General features: G+C 47.6%; 1 protein-coding gene across 3 annotated transcripts in view; it reads left to right on the top strand.

Moving 5' to 3' along the window:
• rapgefl1 (Rap guanine nucleotide exchange factor (GEF)-like 1) overlaps nucleotides 1–20,290 on the top strand; it is a 36,147-nt gene extending 15,857 nt beyond the window's left edge. The window contains exons 5-17 of one of the 3 annotated variants that reach the window (XR_014873660.1): nucleotides 753–850; nucleotides 1,368–1,480; nucleotides 4,269–4,436; nucleotides 4,571–4,668; nucleotides 4,885–5,007; nucleotides 5,106–5,284; nucleotides 5,433–5,523; nucleotides 5,982–6,032; nucleotides 6,110–6,197; nucleotides 7,903–7,967; nucleotides 10,115–10,169; nucleotides 10,681–17,417; nucleotides 17,615–20,290. Coding sequence is in view for 1 of the 3 variants with exons in the window: in XM_085156518.1 (XP_085012644.1) it covers nucleotides 753–850; nucleotides 1,368–1,480; nucleotides 4,269–4,436; nucleotides 4,571–4,668; nucleotides 4,885–5,007; nucleotides 5,106–5,284; nucleotides 5,433–5,523; nucleotides 5,982–6,032; nucleotides 6,110–6,197; nucleotides 7,903–7,967; nucleotides 10,115–10,169; nucleotides 10,681–10,805 (1,254 nt within the window). In the remaining 2 variants the exon portion in view is untranslated. Of the gene's footprint in view, nucleotides 1–752; nucleotides 851–1,367; nucleotides 1,481–4,268; nucleotides 4,437–4,570; nucleotides 4,669–4,884; nucleotides 5,008–5,105; nucleotides 5,285–5,432; nucleotides 5,524–5,981; nucleotides 6,033–6,109; nucleotides 6,198–7,902; nucleotides 7,968–10,114; nucleotides 10,170–10,680 lie in introns of all 3 variants that reach the window. The other 2 variants (XR_014873661.1, XM_085156518.1) reach the window with 2 other exon arrangements.
• Nucleotides 20,291–20,842: the final 552 nt, after the last annotated feature.

Below are 20,842 nucleotides of genomic sequence, written 5' to 3' on the forward strand. Positions count from 1 at the left end.
AAAATATGTGGTGTCTTGATAAACTGAGCAGATATTTGAGGTTTACACAGCTACATTCTCGCCTGAAAATATGTTAAACGTTTATTTTGTGACCCAGAAAGAATAATAAGAGTAATATTAAAACTAACTAGCTGCCGCCATTGTTGGAAACTGAGCTGGGCTGCGCTATGAATTCTGGGACACAGCTTCTTCTTCTTCTTCTTCTTCTTCTTCTTCTTCTTCGGGGTTTAACGGCAGCTGGCATCCTTGTACATGCAGTGCTGCCATCTTCTGTTTCAGTCCGTTATTACACTCTTAAATCCTACTACTTATTCCTGCGTCTTTTGTGATCTTACAAAGCTTCAAACGACGCGTCGACTATTAAATCAGTCGTCGACAATTTTGATAGTCGACTAATTGTGGCAGCCCTAACACACACACACACGCAGACACACACACACACATGCAGTATCCGTCTCAGCCCTGAGTGGTTCCTGCAGGTCGGATCCAAATTTCTGGAAAAACAACAATAATAATAAATAATGTTAAAAAGCTGCAGATCTGCTCCCACCTGCATGTTTCACACCTGTGACTCCTCCCACTGTCAGCGTGAAGACTGATCATGGTGGTCGATGCACAAACATCCGTTTTTTATTTTAATACTTATTTTTCATAATCACCGCTGGGACTGTCTGGATCTGAAATGTGTGTGTGTGTGTCCGTGTGTGTGTGTGTGTGTGTCCGTGTGTGTGTGTGTGTGTGTGTGTGTGCAGGAGCTGTACATGTGTGCCGTACAGGAGTTGGCCCGGTATCCTGAGCTGGTGGAGGACGTCCTCAAACTGCAGCGATGGACCGAGATCTTACACTGCCCGTAAGACACACACAGTAACACACACAGTAACACACACAGTAACACACACACACACACACACAGTGTAGTCAGCGGGTGCAAACTTCCATACACACTTTGTGCGTCTGAATCGGTCACACGGGGTTTTCAGGTGCGTGTTTGCAGCCAGTGTCATGCAGGGTCACAGGCTGGTCTCTAGCCCCGTGTGACCTAAACCTGACCAATCAGAGCGCAGTAATCTGTGTACAGTCTGCACACAGCTCATCATGTGTTGACGTTCACGAGTCCTGTTTTCCTGTCGCGTTCTTAAAGGTTTGTTTGTCACTGCGGCGCTGCATCGTGACCCACACAGCTCTTATTATTGATCATTAATGTTTCTATTGATCGCAGCTTAAACAGTGAAACACTTTTTATTAATCATTAACATACTCTGTTAAATGTTTACTGTGATATTTATTTTATTGATTTGTTATATTTTATGTGAATTACTCAGTTTGTATGTAATTATTGATTGGACGTGTGTTTGCTCTGCGAGCAGCTCTGACGAGGAGAAGGAGAGCAGGAAGAAGCAGGTCCGCCCTCTGTTCAGACACTTCAGACGCATCGACGCCTGCCTGCAGCCCAGAGAGGCCTTCAGAGGCTCCGACGAGAGTACGACACACACACACACACGTGGTGTAATCTGTAAACACAGAGTTTGAATGCAAATACACCTGCAGTCTGTGGGATAAACAAATCACACAGACACACCCAGAACACACAGACACACACACACAGACACACACAGCATCAGGAGAGCAAAAACAGCAGGGTGCTGCGTGTGTGTCTGTGTGTGTGTCCTGCAGTCAGGTTTATTTGCAGCCCATAATGATTCACACTTCTGGTAAATTTTGACTTAAAGTTACTTTTCTTCAACCAGCAAGTCGTTTTTTTATTTATAGAGTTTTTAGTAACTTTAGTAATTTGACGTATAAAACAAGTCCCAACGATACAAAATGACACAAGTGTCTCCTGAAAGATAAGAAGAGGACGTACAAGAAGCATCATTGTGGGAAAAATGATGATCAGCAGAATTAAGAATCAGTCCAGAATTATTCTCACTCCTCTCAGTGATCAATAGAAAAACCTTTATTGGCTGTTACAGCAGCTTCCTGTTGTTGCAGAGCAGCTTTCTGCTCCACTGGTGTTTTTGTCCACTCATCTTCTGCAACGAGCTCCAAATCCTTCAGTTTGGAGGCTCCTCCTGCATCACCCTGATCCTCCACAGACTCTCAGCTGGACTCGAGTCAGGACAGCACGTTAGTGTTGTCTGCAACACGTTTACTCACGTTTGTTTCGGGTTGTTGTTGTGCTGAAGTGTCCACTGGTGTCCAAGGCCACGTTCCTCTGCAGACTGCCTGATGCCATTGGATCTTCATGGATCTGTTTGTCATGGTGTCGTTTACTGTGATTGGTTCCCTGGTCCACTGGTTCCCACCACCACGTCAGACAGCGGGGACGGTGTTCTTCAGGTTGAAGGCTTTGACTTTTTTACGCCAAATGAAGGAAACATCATCGTGACCGAACAATTCAATTTTTGTTTCATCAAAACACAGACGACCAGAAGCATTTGAAGGCCACGCGAGGTTTTGTGCCTCATCTGGAGGAGTCCCGTCCTCCTGGGTCTCCCTGGACCCAGCAGCAGAGCCCAGATTCACCAGGATGGCCTCGGTGGTGATCCTTGGACTTTTCACCCCCTCGCCGTCCTCCTGCCCAGCACAGGTGTCACTTTGGGTTCCCGACCGCGTCCTGTGAGATTTTCCACAGTGCGGAACATTTTTAATATTAGCAGGCTTTACGACAGCTCGGACTATTTGGACTGGGACAGAAGTTTGGATTTTCCCAGTTTGAGAAGGGTCGGAATAATTCTGACTTTGCTCAAATGTAAATAAAAGCTGAGAAATGTTTTTCCACAAGAATGCCTCTTGTTCATCATCTTATTTCCTTTTGGGAGACTCTTGTGTCATTTGTGACGATGGTATACAATGGGTGGAGGCAGATGTAAAAAGACACAGGGGGAAAAGTCCAAAAGTTACGGAGAAGCAAAAGACCCCGACGACAACGAGGCACAAAGAGGAACGCGGAGCAGAGCGAGGAAAACGAGCTAACATGGCTAACAGTACAAAGTTTGATAACATGCGAGAGACGAGGAGAGAAATCAAAGAAGATCTGAATAACCTGAAGGCCGAGATGAACCAGAAGCTACACAATCGTGGATATCCGTCATCACGCCACGAGGTTAACTGAAGCAGAAGAGACGGTGAAGCTGAGAGATGCGCTAACAGCAGAAAACGCTCCAGACCAAAGTCACGGACCTGAAGGAAGAGGAACAATCTCCGTATGTATGGAGATGAAGAAGGTGCTGATATGATGGCCTTCATTAGGAACTTCATAAAGAAAGAACTTGCCCTTCCTGAAGATGAGGAGTTGCAGATTCGCTCACCAGGTCGACTCTGGTTAGTCTTCAGAGGTCTGACAGAAAAGACAAAATCCTGAGAGCAGCTCGGGCTGAGAACATTTCTTACGAGGGCAAAACGATCACATTTACACACGACTTAGCGACTGAGATTAACAACAAGCTCAAAGAAAACAAGGACAAAGAAGAACAGAGAACAAATGCCCAGCTAAACTGAGGCCCACGCCTGTACAAGAGTGCATCAGCAGCGGCGGAGGACATGAAGAAGCGTGGTTACGCGGTGGAGATGCCGCGCTGCAGGAACATCAACACTGGGAGAAGACGGATAGCTCGCACTCTGTCTGTGGAAGCTTCGTGGATTTCTCAGACTATAAACTGTCTTGCGTTGCCTCACTGGACTAAGAGGCCAAAATGCCTGTTTTTGCTTTTCTGTACGTTTCCTAATCTCAGTTTATTAGAATAGAGGAAGATGTGTTTCATCTCTGTATTACATCTTATTTAAGACGTATAAAGAAATGCCTCGACCACGTGCTGCATTGGCTTTGGTCCCGTAACGTGTTTACTTTTTACTTCACACCAGTTTTCGTGTTAGACCTGTCATGGAAAACAGAGTATGCTGATCAGCTGATCAGGACTGAGAGAGAAAGCTGCTGGATGCAGCGATGGAGCTCCTGCATGTGGTCGGACTTTTGTCCAACATTGTGAGAACGGACACCACAGCGATGCACAGCCGGGAGTCAGAGAGACATCTGTTAGGTTTCTCTGCTGATTTTGTTCTTATGGTTCTGACTGTGTTCAGAGCGCCGACACACGTGAATGGTTACATGTATGAGGAACCAAATTCTGAGTGGCAGTTACCACAGTAACAACAAGCCATGATGTCACGTGACTGCAGCCATCTTTGATGCTGCGCTGTCAGAGGACTCACTGACACCATGGTGCGTGTGTATGTGTGTGTGTGTGTGTGTGTGTGTGTGTGTGCAGTCTTCTGCAGGGTGTACACTCCGGATCATTCCTACGTCACCATCAGGAGCCGTCTGTCCTGCCGGGTCGGAGAGATTCTGGCTCTGGTCAAAGAGAAGCTCCAGTACAGCGAAGACCAGCCAGTCCTGCCGGGGAACCTCATACTGGTGGCTGTGACGTCAGCCGGAGGTCTGCACACACACAGACACACACACACACACACACACACACACACACACACACACACACACAGACACACAGACACACACACACACACACACACACAGCTCTGTGTGTTATTAACGGCTGTGTTGTGTGTGCAGAGAAAGCCGTGTTTCGTCCCAGCGACGAGGCCGTCTTCACCACGCTGGGAGTCAACACTCACCTGTTCGCCTGCGAACCCTCCGAGCTCGACTCACTGGTGAGGATCTGATTGGTTCGTGGTTGTCATTGAAACAAAGGTTACCCAAACACACACACGTGCACCTGATTCCTGTGGGTTAGGGTTTCTGCAGAGCTTTAACTTTGCTGCTATCACCTGACGTCTAACCGACCAATCAGGACGCAGTAGTTTGCGGTCTCACTCCCTTTCTCACATCTTCTGGGATTCTGATGAGATCATTTCCTGTTTCCTCAGCTTCCTCTTCCTGAGGAGATCCACTGGACGCCGGGCGACAGTAAACTCCACGACATGTCGGCAGAGGAGGTGGCCAATCAGCTGGTGGTGTTCGACTGGGAGCTCTTCAGCTGCGTGCACGAGGTCAGAGTGCGCCGCAGCATTTGACGGCTGTTCTGTCTCAGTGACGCAGCTCCAGCCCACAAACGAACGCACGTCTTCTTCGTTGGTGTCTCCTGCAGGTGGAGTTTGTGTGTTACGTGTTTCACGGAGAGCAGTCGCGCTGGCGCCCCCTGAACCTGGAGCTGGTACTGCAGCGGTGCAGCGAGGTGCAGCACTGGGTCGCCACGGAGATCCTGCAGTGTCAGTCGCTGCCGAAGAGGATCCAGCTGCTCCGCAAGTTCATCAAGATCGCAGCGCTGTGAGTCCACGCACGAACACGCCGCGCACACGCACAAAACTGAGTTAATGAGGGGACTCAGGAGAGGAGCGCCGCCCCCGGAGATCACGAGGCAGTCCGCTCTTCTTCTTCTGTGGTTTAAAGATGAGCGTCTTCTTCTGTGTTTCAGCTGTAAGCAGCAGCAGGACCTGCTGTCCTTCCTCGCCGTGGTTCTGGGTCTGGACAACCCGGCCGTCAGCAGGCTGAGGCTCACCTGGGAGGTAGGACGCCGTGTGTTCTCCAGCAGAGGTGTTAGAGCTGCGCAGACCTGAAGGGGGCGCTGCAGGAAACACTTTACAGGCAGACTTTTATAAACCGCGTGAATACACCTCTACGACGTGACGATTGATCGCAACCAGAGGTTACCACGGTGACCCTGTGGTAACCTCTGGTTTGGTAACATGTTTCCAGAGCGGCTGGCGAGTGGTTGCTGTGCTTTACACGAAGGACTCCAACTTTTCTGCAACTGTTTGCGAAGCGGTGGAAAAGTTGGACCTTCCCACTACAACCAGCAACGTCCGGTTAGCATTCATTAGGAAACTTTGCAGCGCCTTCTGTCCGACCGACTCCCTGCCGTTTGTCCGTGTTTCACTCGTGGCGCTGACCGTGTGAAATACGAAGCGCTGATAGATGTGTGTCCGTGTGTCCGTCAGTGTGTCACTGTCCTCTCTGTGTGCAGGGTCTGCCGGGGAAGTTCAGGAAGCAGTTTCAGCAGTTTGAAAGCATCGCGGTGAGTCACACGTTTTTATCTCTAATGCTTTCTGACCTGATGAACGATGGCGGTCTGACCGTCGCACTGTCCCACAGGACCCGTCCAGGAACCACAAGTCCTACAGAGACCTGATCACCAGCCTGAGGCCTCCGCTGATCCCCTTCACTCCTCTGCTGCTCAAAGGTGAGCCTGCACGCCGACATCAGCACGTTACAGGCGTGGCAGCGGCGTCTGCTTCAGTAGCGCTGAGCTAACTACTGATGAATCACTACAGGCTGAATCTGTGAAACTGAAGAAAGCTGAAAATCAGGAGGTCAAACCTTCTGGAAGTCTTCAGTATTCCCGTTCTCGGACTCAGCGCGGACTCCGAGATATAAAAAGCATTTTTAATGGAAGTGCAGAAACCCCGGAGACGCTTTTCTTCTTTAGTGTTCAGTTTGGTTTGTTTCCCTCTGCTGATGAAACTCGCTGCAGCTTTCTCCTGGAAACATCAGCGCGAGGTAAACACGCCAGGTCCACCAGCTCTCTCATCAATCGTCCATAAATCGCTCTGATTGGTCCTCTGAGACTCGCACGCCTCCAGCTGTGAGCGGCTAGCTGCACCTCGCTAATTAGCACCTTTGGCTAATCAGCTCTGTGCTGCTAACCTGCCACACACACACACACACACACACAGACACACACAGACACAGACACACACACAGACACACAGACACACACACGCACACACACACAGACACACACAGACACACACACACGCACACACACAGACACACACACACAGGCACACACACAGACACACACACACACGCGCACACACACACACACAGACAGACACACACACAGACACACACACAGACACACACACACACAGACACACAGACACACACACACGCGCACACACACACACAGACACACACACACACACACACAGACACACACACACACAGACACACGCGCACACACACACACAGACAGACACACACAGACGCACACACAGACGCACACACAGACACACACACACACACACAGACACAGACACACACAGACGCACACACAGACGCACACACACACACAGACACACACACACACAGACACACAGACACACACACGCACACACACACACAGACACACACACACACACACAGACACAGACACACACAGACGCACACACACGCACACACACACACAGACACACACACACACAGACACACACACGCACACACACACACAGACACACACACACACAGACACACACACACACAGACACACACACACACACACACACACAGACACACACACACACAGACACACACACACACACACAAACAGACACACACACACACACACAGACACACACACACACACACAGACAGACACACACAGACAGACAGACACACACAGACAGACACACACAGCATGCCTTCACTGTGTGTTTTAAGAAGTAAAAAAGTTAAACGAGATGAAAGAAAGAAAAACTGGAGCGAGGACGACCTCAGCACCAACGAAGAAGATGACTCTTTGAAGTGTGTGTGCTGCCTTAGCTCTCTGTCTCCATGGTAACAGAAGCATAGCTGGAGTTAAAATCAGGAATCTGGGATTACAGCTGATATTTTTGGCTTCCCTCGGCGCCCCCCTGTGGTGATGTGCTGCACTTGCACATTAACACGTGATCGATCGCTGTCCCGGTTTCTGTGTTTTGGTCGTTTGTTCTTTCATTTTTGTATCTTCTGTTATCTCCTTAATCAGGTTTCATGTTATCTGTTTTGTTTTTCTCTCCTTTGTTAATATGTTGCTTTAAAAACACGTCTCACTGATTGTTGTGTGTATCACTGACTGCGTGTTTGTGTCCTCGACTCATCGGCTGACGTCTGTTTTTTCCTGCCAGACTTGACGTTTCTTCACGAGAGCTGCAAAACGTTTCACGGTGATCTCGTCAACTTTGAGAAGATGGTGAGTGGCGTCACGCTCGCACCTGAAAACCAGCTCAGAGTTTAAATGTTGTGATTCAGACGCTTTCGGTCGCGGGACGAACAGGATAAACATTTATTGAACTAAAATGAAATGTTTTTGAAGATAAATACGAATAAAAACAGACGAATATTATTCCAGAATAAATAAACTTAAACTTTAAATATTTTGGTCCATTCAAAATTAGAGAAGTTAGAAATATGAATGCAAAGAAAAACTAAATACAATTTGTGTTAAAATAAGTTAAAATAACAACAAATGAAAACACTAAGTTTTCTCTTCGTTTTGTCAGAGCTGCTTCTGCTTTGGTTCGTTAGTTTGGTGTGAGGTCGTCGTGCAGATTGTCAGGATGGACGCAGGTGTTCATCTGTGAGACGACTCTTGTGTTCAGCTTCTCACAGATATGTGCTACCAAACAGGCACCAGGTTCGAGCCGCATGTAGACGCCGCTGCGGCTTCAGGAATGGGGCGAACAAACCGAGCGCCCCATTACACTGCAGCTCCACCTGCACGGGCGCGAAGCAGCTCCAAATTCTCTTTTTGTGCTTCAAAGTGACCAAAGCGCCGTGCGAACTCACCACAGTGTGCATCTGGGAACCAGGTTGAGCCGACTTGGTTCAACATTATTTGGCTACAGGATATGATGGTGGTTATGGTCATGAGTTCTCCTCCTGCATCCTTACAATCAGCCTGATTTCACCTCAGTAAGTCACATGATAGGGTGGGGCAACAACGGGTTCACCTGAAACTTTGGCTGATTGTGTTAGGGCTGCCACGATTACGTCGACTATCAAAATCGTCGACGACTGATTTAATAGTCGACGCGTCGTTTGAAGCTTTGTAAGATCCCAAAAGACGCAGGAATAAGTAGTAGGATTTAAGAGTGTAATAACGGACTGAAACAGAAGATGGCAGCACTGCATGTACAAGGATGCCAGCTGCCGTTAAACCCCGAAGAAGAAGAAGAAGCTGCGTCCCAGAATTCATAGCGCAGCCCAGCTCAGTTTCCAACAATGGCGGCAGCTAGTTAGTTTTAATATTACTCTTATTGTTCTTTCTGGGTCACAAAATAAACGTTTAGCATATTTTCAGGCGAGAATGTAGCTGTGTAAACCTCAAATATCTGCTCAGTTTATCAAGACACCACATATTTTCAAAAGCGCTCCGACGTTTTCGGAGACTTCTGTTACCCACTAGCTCGATAGCTAGCCGGGGGCTAGGCTAACTAGAGCCGTGAGAACACCGGACTCCCGGCTTCAAACCCACCGCTGTCTTTCGCTACTCAGGTTAAATATATATATAAGTCACTTAGATAACTTAAAAATGTTATTGTTTGGCTTTTTTCAGTATTTTATTTGTTCCTGAGTAAATCGGTTTGGCTGAGATTAAAGTTATAGTTTTTACACAGCTGAATAAACATCAAGCAGACAGCTGATTATCAGAAGTGTGAGATGCTCGAGAATTTACTCCGGTGTCCTGTTATATTTTAGATAGCAAGGAGTTTATTAAACTTCACCGAAACAATCTGCAAATGTCATTAAAATTTAACAAACTATCATCTTGTCTTTATTTTTAGTTAGCACAGACCTTAAACACTTAAAGCTGTAAGCTAATGATAGTTATATAAGAGCAGATGCTGCTGCTGCAGTAAGCTGTAGTTTTACATCCAATGGATGATGATCTGATTAGTCGACTAATCGCAAAAATAATCGGTGACTAGTCGACTATCAAAATAATCGTTTGTGACATGAATAACAATAATAATAAATCTATATGCAATGATCTCGCGGGCCGGACATAAATGTATGCCGGGCCGGAGGTGGCCTGCTCGCCTCGAGTTTGATACATAAGCTTGAAGTTGTTTGCTGTGATGAAGAGGAAATAACAGTTACAGCCGCTGCAATTCTTCTTCACTCAAACACTCTCACTTCCTGTTTGTCAGCCTGAAACAGGAAGCACTAAAACTGCAGTTCCTCTGACGTCCAGCAGAGGCAGAGTCCCATAGACTCTGTGTTAAAATAAACACGTTAACATGCTGATACTCTCAGCAGACCCCACAGTGTCCACACTGCATCACACTGCAGGCATCCATTAATCACAGACTCTGACTCCTCCCCCTCTGTCTGCAGCACAAAGTGGCCGAGATGGTGAGGAACATCAGACGATACAGGAGCAGCCAGCTAGGTAACACACACACACGCGCACAGACACACGCACGCACACGCACACACACACACAGACAGACACGCGCGCACGCACACACACTCACGCACAGACACACACACGCACACACACTCACGCACAGACACACGCGCACGCACACACAGACACACAGACACACGCGCACACAGACACACACACAGACACACGCACACACGCACACACACTCACGCACAGACACACGCGCACGCACACACAGACACACAGACACACGCGCACACAGACACACACACAGACACACACACGCACACACACTCACGCACAGACACACACACGCACACACACTCACGCACAGACACACGTGCACACACACGCACACACACGCACACACACACACACACACTCAGTAAAGTTACAAATAGAATAAAGTAAAAGCAGGAAGCCTGCAGCTCTGTGGGGTTTGTCTCCCCCTGGTGGCAGCTTTATCACACTGCAGCCCTGCATCACTAACAGCTGTTTCTTTCTTTTCTGGTAGCCATAGATACGGAGATGTCTCCCTCCCACCTGCAGACCAAGGCCTACGTGCGGCAGCTGCAGGTGATCGACAACCAGAACCTGCTGTTCGACATGTCTTGCAAGCTGGAGCCCAAAGACACATAGAGGGAGGAAGGTGGAGGAGGAGGAGGAGCTGAGGACGGCAGAGGGAGAGGAAGACAGGACACCGAGCCTGGACGCTTCAGTCCTCCTCCTCCTCCTCAAACAACACTACAGAGGACTCGAGCTGCGGGTCCAGACTTCACGTTTACACCCTCAGAGGAGTTCTGCTGGGACCCTTCCAGGGACCGGCAGTCCTTGCTCTGCACTCAGAGGCCATCTATCCATAAAACTGGGAATTCTCATTCACAGGAACGTTCAGGAAGCTTTCAGGACTGAAAGGATTAAAAGTAAAAATAAAGAAAAAGCAGATCTCGCGAGACGAGTATTCGTGAGCCCAGACCATCCAGAACCTGAAGCCTAAACCCAACAACTGTCCTGCACCAGCACGACAGCTGGAGCTGCAGTCAGAGTCATCTCAAACACCGAAATTCAAACCTCAGTTTATCTGTTTAGTGGACGTCCGAGCGCCGCGGCACGAAACCCCCGAGTGCTCATCGAGCCAAACGTTTAAATGTGAAATCAAATCAGAGTAAAACCATACGTGCAGAGAGAAACTCCAAACACGAGGCGGGAGCGCTCCGACTCCAGGCTCCGCCTCCTGCTTTTCCTCCTGTGCCACTCGACCACACAGATTGCAGACAATCTGACGGCTGACCTTCAGCCGCTGTGAGCGCCTAAGACGGCGAGAGTAAAGACGCTCCAGGTCTCAGAGCGCCTCGACCACGTGAAATGAGCAGAAGTGTGGAGCTGACAATGGCGGCGTTTCTTTAACAGCCATCTTGGATTCTTCAGCTCTGAGATCCACGAGCGTCCACAGGCTGAGGAGCAGCTGCAGGCGTGGACCCGGTGAGACCGGAGCAGCTCTCTGGTCCAGTTTTCCAAACTCCCGGACACGAGTTTCTCACACATCAGAGCTTTCCAGAACATTCCTGTACCTGAACACACCGGACTCTGATGATGCATTCACTGACCGTGTCAGACACACCACGGACACTGTGTGAGGTCATCGCGGTGCGTTCGAGGACGTGTAGATGCTGGTTTTCTACCGTACGACTCCGGAGAGCTCCTCGTGTTTCTGTTTCAGGACTTTGATGAACGTCAGCGCCCGTCAGCCTTTAAAGGACCACGCCCGTGTTTTTACACCTCTCGGCTGTCGCTCAGTTAAACGTAGGAATGGCGTCTGTTTAGGTTCAGTTCTGTTCACGCTGAGGCTCTTACACTGAAAGGGTTTCTAGCAGCTACAGTCTGAGCTGAGAGCAGATGAAACCAGTAAAACCAGTGTGTTTAGAGCAGTGCAGACAGGTCAAACTCCAAATCTGTAATCAGGCTGAGGTGCAGACGAAGTAGAGACGTGAGGAAAACCTGAGGAATAAAAGAAGCAGGAGATAAAACAGAAGTGACGGCGACGCTTAAAGATGAGCGGCTCTGTTCCAGCTACGCTCGAGGAGCAAACACAGTGTTTGTCCTCATGCTGGTTTATGACGTCTTTTCGTGTCATTAGTTCTGATTTTCAGTCGTTCTGATGTAAAAAGGAGGTTTGAGCCACAAAAGTGGATTCACTCCGATCGATGGAAGATTTTAGGGTTCTTCAAGCATCGTTAAATTCTTATTGAATCATTCATCTCTCATTAATCGAGCCGTCTTGGCGGCTCTGGCGTAACGTCCCGCTTCGTGGTGGTTTCTCAGTGTGCGGCGGCGTTTTGTCCGGGTAAACTGATGATAGGTCCCACCGGTGACCCGGAGGAGTCACCACCGGTGGCGATGCTCAGAGTTTATCAGGTTCTTTCTCTTACCCAGAATGCACCTCTCCTCTGAGGCTCGGGAATCCTTCGAGCTGCAGGGAAACACGGGTCTGGTCCTTTAAGAACGCTGCTGGTCGTTGGCTGATTGGACTGATGATCACGTGACAGCTGCGCTCATGCCAATGTCACGGACACAGAGAAGTGGGCGGAAACACTTCTTCGCTCAACGCTCGGATCTAACTGCTGTCACACCGACCAACCAATCGGCTTTAAGGAAGGACCCCTGACCGCCCCCACAGAGCTGCCCTCCCTTCGTTGACTCGGCGCATCGGGGCGGTCGGGGTCCACGGCAATAAGAGTAGTGGCGGGAAGCGAAGCCGGTCGGTCAGCGCATGGCGTCACCGAAGCACTTTGGCGAACCTCAGGGCTCAGAGACACACAGAGGTTTTGTTTACTCCTTTTCTTGCTTTCAGTAGAGTTCAGTTCAGTTGTGTTGTGTTTGTACAGCTGATCACACTTCAGTCATATTTACTCCAACAATAATAATAATAATATTAATAATAGAATCTACAGAGCTGTTGTTTTTATGCTGTGAGCACCGCCGGGCCTGAGCGCAGGCGTTTACCAGTCGAAGAGCCGCTCACCTGACGGCGAAGAAGAAGAACGTCCGTCTGAAGTCCTTCTGCTCGACTTTAATGGCCTGCCTGGGTCAGGTGGTACAAGGTTAGACCCTGGACAGGTGATGTCGCTCGCTGGTTCGGCTACACCATCGTATACCGCCCGCCGCTCTTTGCCCACAGAGTGAATGTCCTACGTGTCCTCTGTGGGCCTCCGTAGGCGGGCCGACCGTGACCTGCTTCACCACAGTGTGGCGCTGTCATGTTTCGGAGTGTTTTTTCAGGACTGATGTGTGCAGGAAAAACCTGCACAAGGTTTCAGGAGTCGAGACAGAAGGACAAAAGGCCGACGCCTTCTTCTTTCTTCAGTTCACGTCGAGTTTTTAAAAATCTGATTCCCAGGAAAAGACTTCCAGACGTCTGCGCTCGCTTCTCGGCGAATCCTCGATTGTGAGTCTCAGTGATGAGGCGTGCCTCCTTTTTCTGATCCGGACACTTTTTGTTACTTTCCCTTATCGCCTCGAGCCTTTCAGGGGAACGTAACAAAATCATCAAGTTTACAGCCTCCTTCAGTGTTTCTGAGCAGAAGGTTGGAGATGTGAGACGTTCGGGAGCTGGAAGTCTTTTCCTGCTGCGTCACGTTTTCCTTTGACTCGGGCTGATGAGCCGAGCTCTTTGTTGGACAGAAGCTTCGCTGCGTCAGGGCGGCTCAGCTGAAAACGTGTAAAACGTTCTTTGTGCTCAGCTCTGGTGGTCAGTGAGACTTCTTCATTCTCCATCTGTACCATAACATCCTGTTTATGAAAGCGAGGCCGGTCCCGTCCAGAAACGAGTCCTCAGCAGAGCCCAGAGCTGCTCGTACCTCTGCGAGTCCCGTTCACTTAAACCGGGCTTTTGGGAAGAGCCTGGTGGTTTAAGCACTGAGTGATGTCCTCGTTTCACTCGTCAAATTGATGCTTTTAGTCCCAGCTTGACCGTGCAGGACGTAAACGGAGGTTACTTGATTCTGGACCGGACGAGGGCTTCAAAACGTCTTCAGCTCAACAAGACCTTTTATCCGATGTGGAGCTCCAAGGATGCAAGTTTGAATTTGCAGGAACACGTTTGTGTTACCAAAAGATGATGGAAGACTTCAAAAAGTTAATTTGAGGTTTAAGTCAAACTCTGAATTTCACTATTTGAGAGATAAAAATTTTACAAGAAGTCCAAATGTCAAAGCAAACCCAAGAAAGCCAGTCTGACTAAAGCTTCAGTAAAGGCATGAACAACAGGAGTTGAGGTGGCCTGCAAAGTGGCTTGCAGATTTGCAGAAACTACTGGTCACTGTGGGAGAACAGGCGGCGTGCTGGGATAGCTACCTGAGCCTGAACGTTATATTCAGTCTTTCTCACTCGTCAGAAATCAGAGCCACACAAAGTTCGCAGGTTTGTTTCAGTTCCCCAGAAAACAAGTTTTAAATTCAAACACTCAAATTAGAAATTCAAGTAGAACCTAAACGCTGCCGTTTGAGTCTCAACTTCCAAGAAAATGAGTTTTAAACTGAAGAAATTTGAAGTTCAATGGATGATGACTCCAAATTCGCAAGTGTGCTCTCTCAGTCTCAAAGGAGCTTGCAAAGAAAAGCGTCTGGACTTCTTTAAGTTGCTTGAAGACGTTTCACCTTCATCCGAGAAGCTTCTTCAGTTCTAAGGTCAAATGGTGGAGAGTCCCAGATATAAACCTAGTGGGAGTTTCCCCCCACAGAGGGACAAAAGGACCCCTGATGATCCTCTAATCGCCTGAGCCAAGGTGTGAAACTGGGTGTGGGTCCCAATCAGCCAGAGTTTCGGGCTCCCCACCATCTGACCCTCGAACTGAAGAAGCTTCTCGGATGAAGGTGAAACGTCTTCAAGCAACTTAAAGAAGTCCAGACGCTTTTCTTTGCAAGCTCCTTTGACTACGATGACCTGGATGACTGAGAACCTTCACAGACATCTCTCAGTCTCGAATCCCAACAACAACACGTTCAACGTTTGACTATAAGATGTTCGGAGGTCCAGAGCAGCTCCCTGTGATCTGCGTTGTTCCCTCCAGTTGAAGAACTCTTTATTTGATATTAAAGGTCTTGTCGAGGCGGCGACGTTAGCGGCGGTTTTGGCGGGTACAAAGTGTGAAACCCAGTGAAGATTACTATTAGATCATCACTAGTCTGCCGGTGGCTCTCTCAGGACCACTTCCTGGGTGTCAGGCGCTCTATCGTGGATCCCACCGCCGTCCCCGGCAGAAACGCACGTCCTGAATCTCGACCCTGATTTAAGCTAACCTCATCCGATCTCACAACCTCCTGCAGCAAACCTTCCTGTTTCCCTGACCGACGGTTTCTGCCTGCACGTCGCTGGGATCCATGATTCTGGACGGCGGCGGCCTCTTGGGTCGAGGCCGTCTGCGCTGTCGCCTGAAGAAAAACACTGAAAAAATTAAAGTGTACATATTGCATCCGTGTAAATAGGAAAATACTAACGGAGACTATATTTTATGTATGAGCGGAGAGAGAGCAGCACTAACTCAAGGAGAAACTTTAATTTGGTGTTTTCTATTTGTAAGTGAGATAAAGTGACGACAGAAAGATTCTGACTTTATGAATCGTACAGTTAACGCCTCAGTTTGACCGTTCTGTTGTTTTCTATCTAAAGCTTTGGTTCTCTTTGTTTCTGCTTCTTTTGTACATAAGTGGTTGTTTACATCGATAACGAGTCCTTATTTCTGTGAGCGTCAGACAGACGATGTCAGTGGAGCGGAGGTCTGATGGGGGCGGGGCTTGGAGGGATGGCATCGTAACACGAAACACTCAAAGGTTTTCATGTGTGGTTAAACAGCACTTTAATATAAAAATAATAAAATATTTCTTTACAGTGAAATAATTTAACGGGGAAAATGAGATTTGCAGTTTTACAGGAAAAATGTAATCGTTGATTTTATTTTAGATTTCCAGAAATAAGAGAACAACAATAAAAAGGATTTGATTTCAAGAATGAAGTTTTTCTGTCTCCGGGGCAGCACGGTGGTCAGCACTGTGAAGGTCCTGAGTTCAGTTCCACCATCAGGTCTTTCTGTGTTTGCATGTTCTCCCCGTGTTTGCGTGGGTTCTCTCCGGGTACTCCGGCTTCCTCCCACCGTCCAAACAGCCCGTTCTCACTCCCGAGGCGTAACATGCCGACGTTTTGTCACGTCCCGCGGCGTTCCTGAGGAACGCGAAAGGAGACCTTCGGCGTTCTTATGGTACGCGGCGGGTTATGGCGGAAATCCAGTGCAATGACGCTCCCGCGGGAATAGATGTTCCAGCCCTGTATTCCAGCCCTAAGCCTAACCTTATCCCTAGCCCTAACCATAACCTTTTTCCTGACCTTAACCAGGACTTTAATGATGTAATAGCGTGTTTCTAAGCGATTTGAAGAAAAAGAGCGAACATGTGTAGATTGAGTCCATACGGTTCTCATATTTCCTCATTTTTCCGAGGCCGTCATTTAGGAACGTGGTGGGTAGCCGAAAACGTAATATGTTGACGATTTGTCACCTAGCGTAAAATGTTACGGTTTGGGAGAACGTGTTGTCCAAAGACATGCAGCTTGTGGGGATAGGTTAATTGGTTAATTGGAAAATCCAAATTGTCACTAGGTGTGAATGTGTGAGTGAATGTGAGTGTGAATGGTTGTCTGTCCCTGTGTGTTGGCCCTGCGACAGACTGGCGACCTGTCCAGGGTGGACCCCGCCTCTCGCCCTATGACAGCTGGGATAGGCTCCGGCGCTGCGACCCTGAAAAAAGAATAAGTGAATGGATAGTTTTTCTGTTATAACTGTCTCTGGTCGTTTTAAAATGTCACATGAAATTTGTATAATAAGAAACATTATTAATATTATAAATATTAATTTGTGGAACTTCTGAGAATTGGGTTGAAAGTGTTTAAGATTTTCTCAGGGTTCAACATCATGAGATAAATAAATGAACTTTATCACATTACATGGAAAAAAGTGAGAAAGTCATTTTAAAAAGTTTTATTACACAAAGTAATTTAAGCTGAAAATTAGGTTTCATTTTTTGTGAGTTTTATAATTATTATAACTAATAATTATGCAATTTAATGATTTAAAACGTCACGTTGTAATACAGTGGTCCCTCGCTGTGACGCAGTTCACCCGGCGCTGCTTTGTTTCTTCTTTTACAGCACCTTGTGTTCTGCGTCCTGATTGGCTGTAGACCACTGTCAATCACTCTCCGTGTCTCCTGTACAGAAGCTGTTCAGCTGGTCACATTTACATAAATCTTCACTCCCAGCAGCGTGACTCTGCAGTGCTGCACCCTCAGAGGCTGCTGCGCTAACCATCGCACAAACAGTTGGACTTCTGCACAGGCTGAAGCACGGTGGAAGTGACCGTATGTTTCTGATTATAAGGCGCATTAAGCGAAACAAAACAGTCAGAAAAGTCAAACTTTGCTCAATTCGTTCTTCTTGTTTCCTCCACTTCCGTTGATTCATTAATGCTGAATTCTATCACAGCTGCTCTGTTCCTGTAAAGACCTGAAAACAGGGTTGAAAACATTCAGTAACGCTGGACTTATTTTTCTACAAAGGTTTGAACCTTCAGACTGTTTAAACAAGAGAAAAGTGTGAAAGGTTGGCTACTTCAGCTATCGCGGGTTATTTTCAGAACTCCTGCAATAAACGAGGGACGACTGTATTACTGTGACTCTGTTCTTCTTCTGTACAAAGAGAAGCGTCAGACTGGACGCTTCACAGCGAAATTACAATTTTATTTGTAATTTTTAAATTCATTGTATCACATTATCATGGAGCAGGAGTCTTTCAAGAGCAAGTTTCAAATTTTTACAATATATTAAGTAAAAAGCTGAACCATTAAAAAATTACAACCCACAGCTTTGATACTGTTGTGAAGATATGCTTTTAATTCTATATCATTGAGTTAAGCTCATAATTATTAATGTTACGGTTCAGGTTGTTCTCGTTACTGTTTCCTATAATTACAACATCACACAAACAAACTCTCTTCTTGGTTATTTGTATTACTGCACTTTATCTTGAGATGTTTAATTGTTACACATCAAATGTTAAAGCGGAGAGAAGACGAGCGTAGAGAGGCGGTGGGTAATTCCACTGATTGGAGAGTTATTGATTAGGCAGCTCTGAGGGGAGGGTTGAAAGAGGCCCCGCCTCCCGCAGACCTGCGCTCCCTCTGCTGTCACACTACAGACGCTGAAATAAAACCTCTGGACAACAACACAAAGCCTCGTCACTTCCTGTTGGTGTTCTTTTATTAGTCGGAGACTCGTCACAAAAACACACCAGCTGTCTGTGAGCCTCAGCTCAGCTGATTAATACTAATGTAATGATTGCAGCTAATATAGAATTATAGAGACAGACGTGTTATCATGGACACTGTTGATCCACAGGGAGGAATATGATGTCGGCCCACCGTGTGCTGCTGTACGTCTCCTGCAGGGATCTCCTCAGGTTCAGGAGTGTTTATGGGAGTGTTGATCCTTCTTCCAGAAGCACATGTGTGAGGTCACACTGATGTTGGAGGAGAAGGCCTGGCTCACAGCCTCCGCTCTGATTGGTCCCAAAGGTGTTGGATCAGGCTGAGGTCAGGACACACCAACCGGCTCGTCCGTGTCCTTACGGACTCTTCTTTGTGCACTGGTGTGCAGTCATGTGGGAACAGGAAGCAGCCATCCCCACACTGGTCCACATACTGGGAACATGAAGGTGTCCACAGGTCTGCTGAAGCACGAAGACTCCTGAAGAACACCCCACACCATAACCCCCTCTACCAAACTTTACACAGCGCAGTCAGACAAGTACCGTTGTCCTGGCAACCGCCAAACCCAGACTCGTCCATCGGCAGACGGAGAAGCGTGATTGGTCAGTCCGGGGAACACGCTGACACTGCTCTAGAGTCAGCGGCGTGTTTTACACCACTGCATCAACTCTTGATGATGTAAGGCTTGGATGCTGCTGGTCACCATGGAAACTCAAAACTTGTTGAGCTCATCTGAAGGCCACGTGACGTTCGCAGGTCTGCTGGCTCTGCAGAGCCTCCGACAGCAGCACGCTGCAACAAGCTGCATGCTAGATGCTCGAGTTGATACACCTGTGACCATGCAGGTAAAGGATACACCTGAATGCAATGATTTTTAGACAATGTAGTGTCTGTCCAGATGTTCAGAGTAAAAGCTGTGCAGTTTTAGTTTTTCAAAATAATTATTACAAATTCTGCCGTAATCAGTGCCGTCACAGTTAATCTTCACTGAAACAGATCAAAGCACTCGTTAATGTTTACTGTCGGCTTTCAGTGAAAAAATAAAAAATGGTACAAAGTCATCAGCTTCTTCATCCTGTAAACTGCTGCCATCTTGTGGCTGCAGTCTGTTACTGTCTCTGAGCTGAAACCTGAGCCTTGTAGATGATCCTGGTCTGGATGGAAACAGCATGATAGGCCAGCTCCATCCTGTCACCCACACGGTCGGAGGAGCTTGGAAAGAAGTGATTGGACGTCTTCAGTGTGGTTTCACCTCTGATGTCTGCTCAGTCACTTTCTTTCCGAGCTGCTTAGCACAACCACAGCCGACACAGCAGCTTTGTTTTTACATGTCGAATCCCTTCATGGTCTTGATGGTGACCCATGCTGCACAAGGCTTTGATTCAGATGATTTTTTATTTTATAAATATTAAATTGAGGTGTAAGTTTCTGTTTCTGGCCTCACGGAGCAGCACCAGCACAGGATGTCAGAGAATAGGACTTATTAGAATAACCTCACATGTCTGCAGTAGTAATACTGCAATAATTATTACTGAAATACATATTTCTACTTATTTCTCACTTACTGAAGTATATTCAGTGTTTTTTTGCTGCTTCTTTGTTTTTTAAGTTGCACCACATGCGTATGAATACGGTGTCTGGTTTTCTGATTAGCAACGATCACCTGACATTGAGCAAGGCAGCGTTACTGCAACAGCTGGTTGAACAGCCACACTGATCGTTTCACTGCAGCTGAAAGAATCTGCAGCGTTTTTAACTCTCAGGTCGGTCTGGGGAAGATTTGAGCCTGAAGTTAGACAGCAGTCCTGAATTAAAGGAGTCCTGTGGGGATAGTGGGACTCTGTGGGGATAGTGGGACTCTGTGGGGACAGTGGGACTCTGTGGGGATAGTGGGACTCTGTGGGGACAGTGGGACTCTGTGGGTCAGTGAAAGGAAAGAAGAGGTCTCACAGCTCTGCAGGTCCAAGTGTATCACAGGATAAGAGCATTAGCAGGTGGAGTGTGTGCGTGATCAGGGGGTGTGTGTTTTCATTTCAGCTGATAGGATCCTTTTGTCCCCTCCTCAGGACTGTTGACCCGGCGGCTGCCCCTTGGGAGGAGGGTGATTTCCATCCCTGATTAGGATAAGGTTTATATTTAGGGTCAAATTGGGGGAAGGGTGAAGGTTGGAGCTTTGGATTAAAGACTCGTACAGAAGCGAGTGTGATTTGTTATATAACAATCGCCCTCCCTTATGTAAGAATCGCACCTCTTCAACTTACAGAGCAGCAACGGAAAAGCAGCGTAAAGGGCCGAGGAAAGGAAACGGTTATTACGAGTTCACAGATTTCTAACAATCAGCATCTGGGCTGCAGTTCCTGTAATG

This window comes from Neolamprologus multifasciatus, chromosome 4 (assembly GCF_963576455.1).
Source record: "Neolamprologus multifasciatus chromosome 4, fNeoMul1.2, whole genome shotgun sequence".
Lineage (NCBI taxonomy): Eukaryota > Metazoa > Chordata > Actinopteri > Cichliformes > Cichlidae > Neolamprologus > Neolamprologus multifasciatus.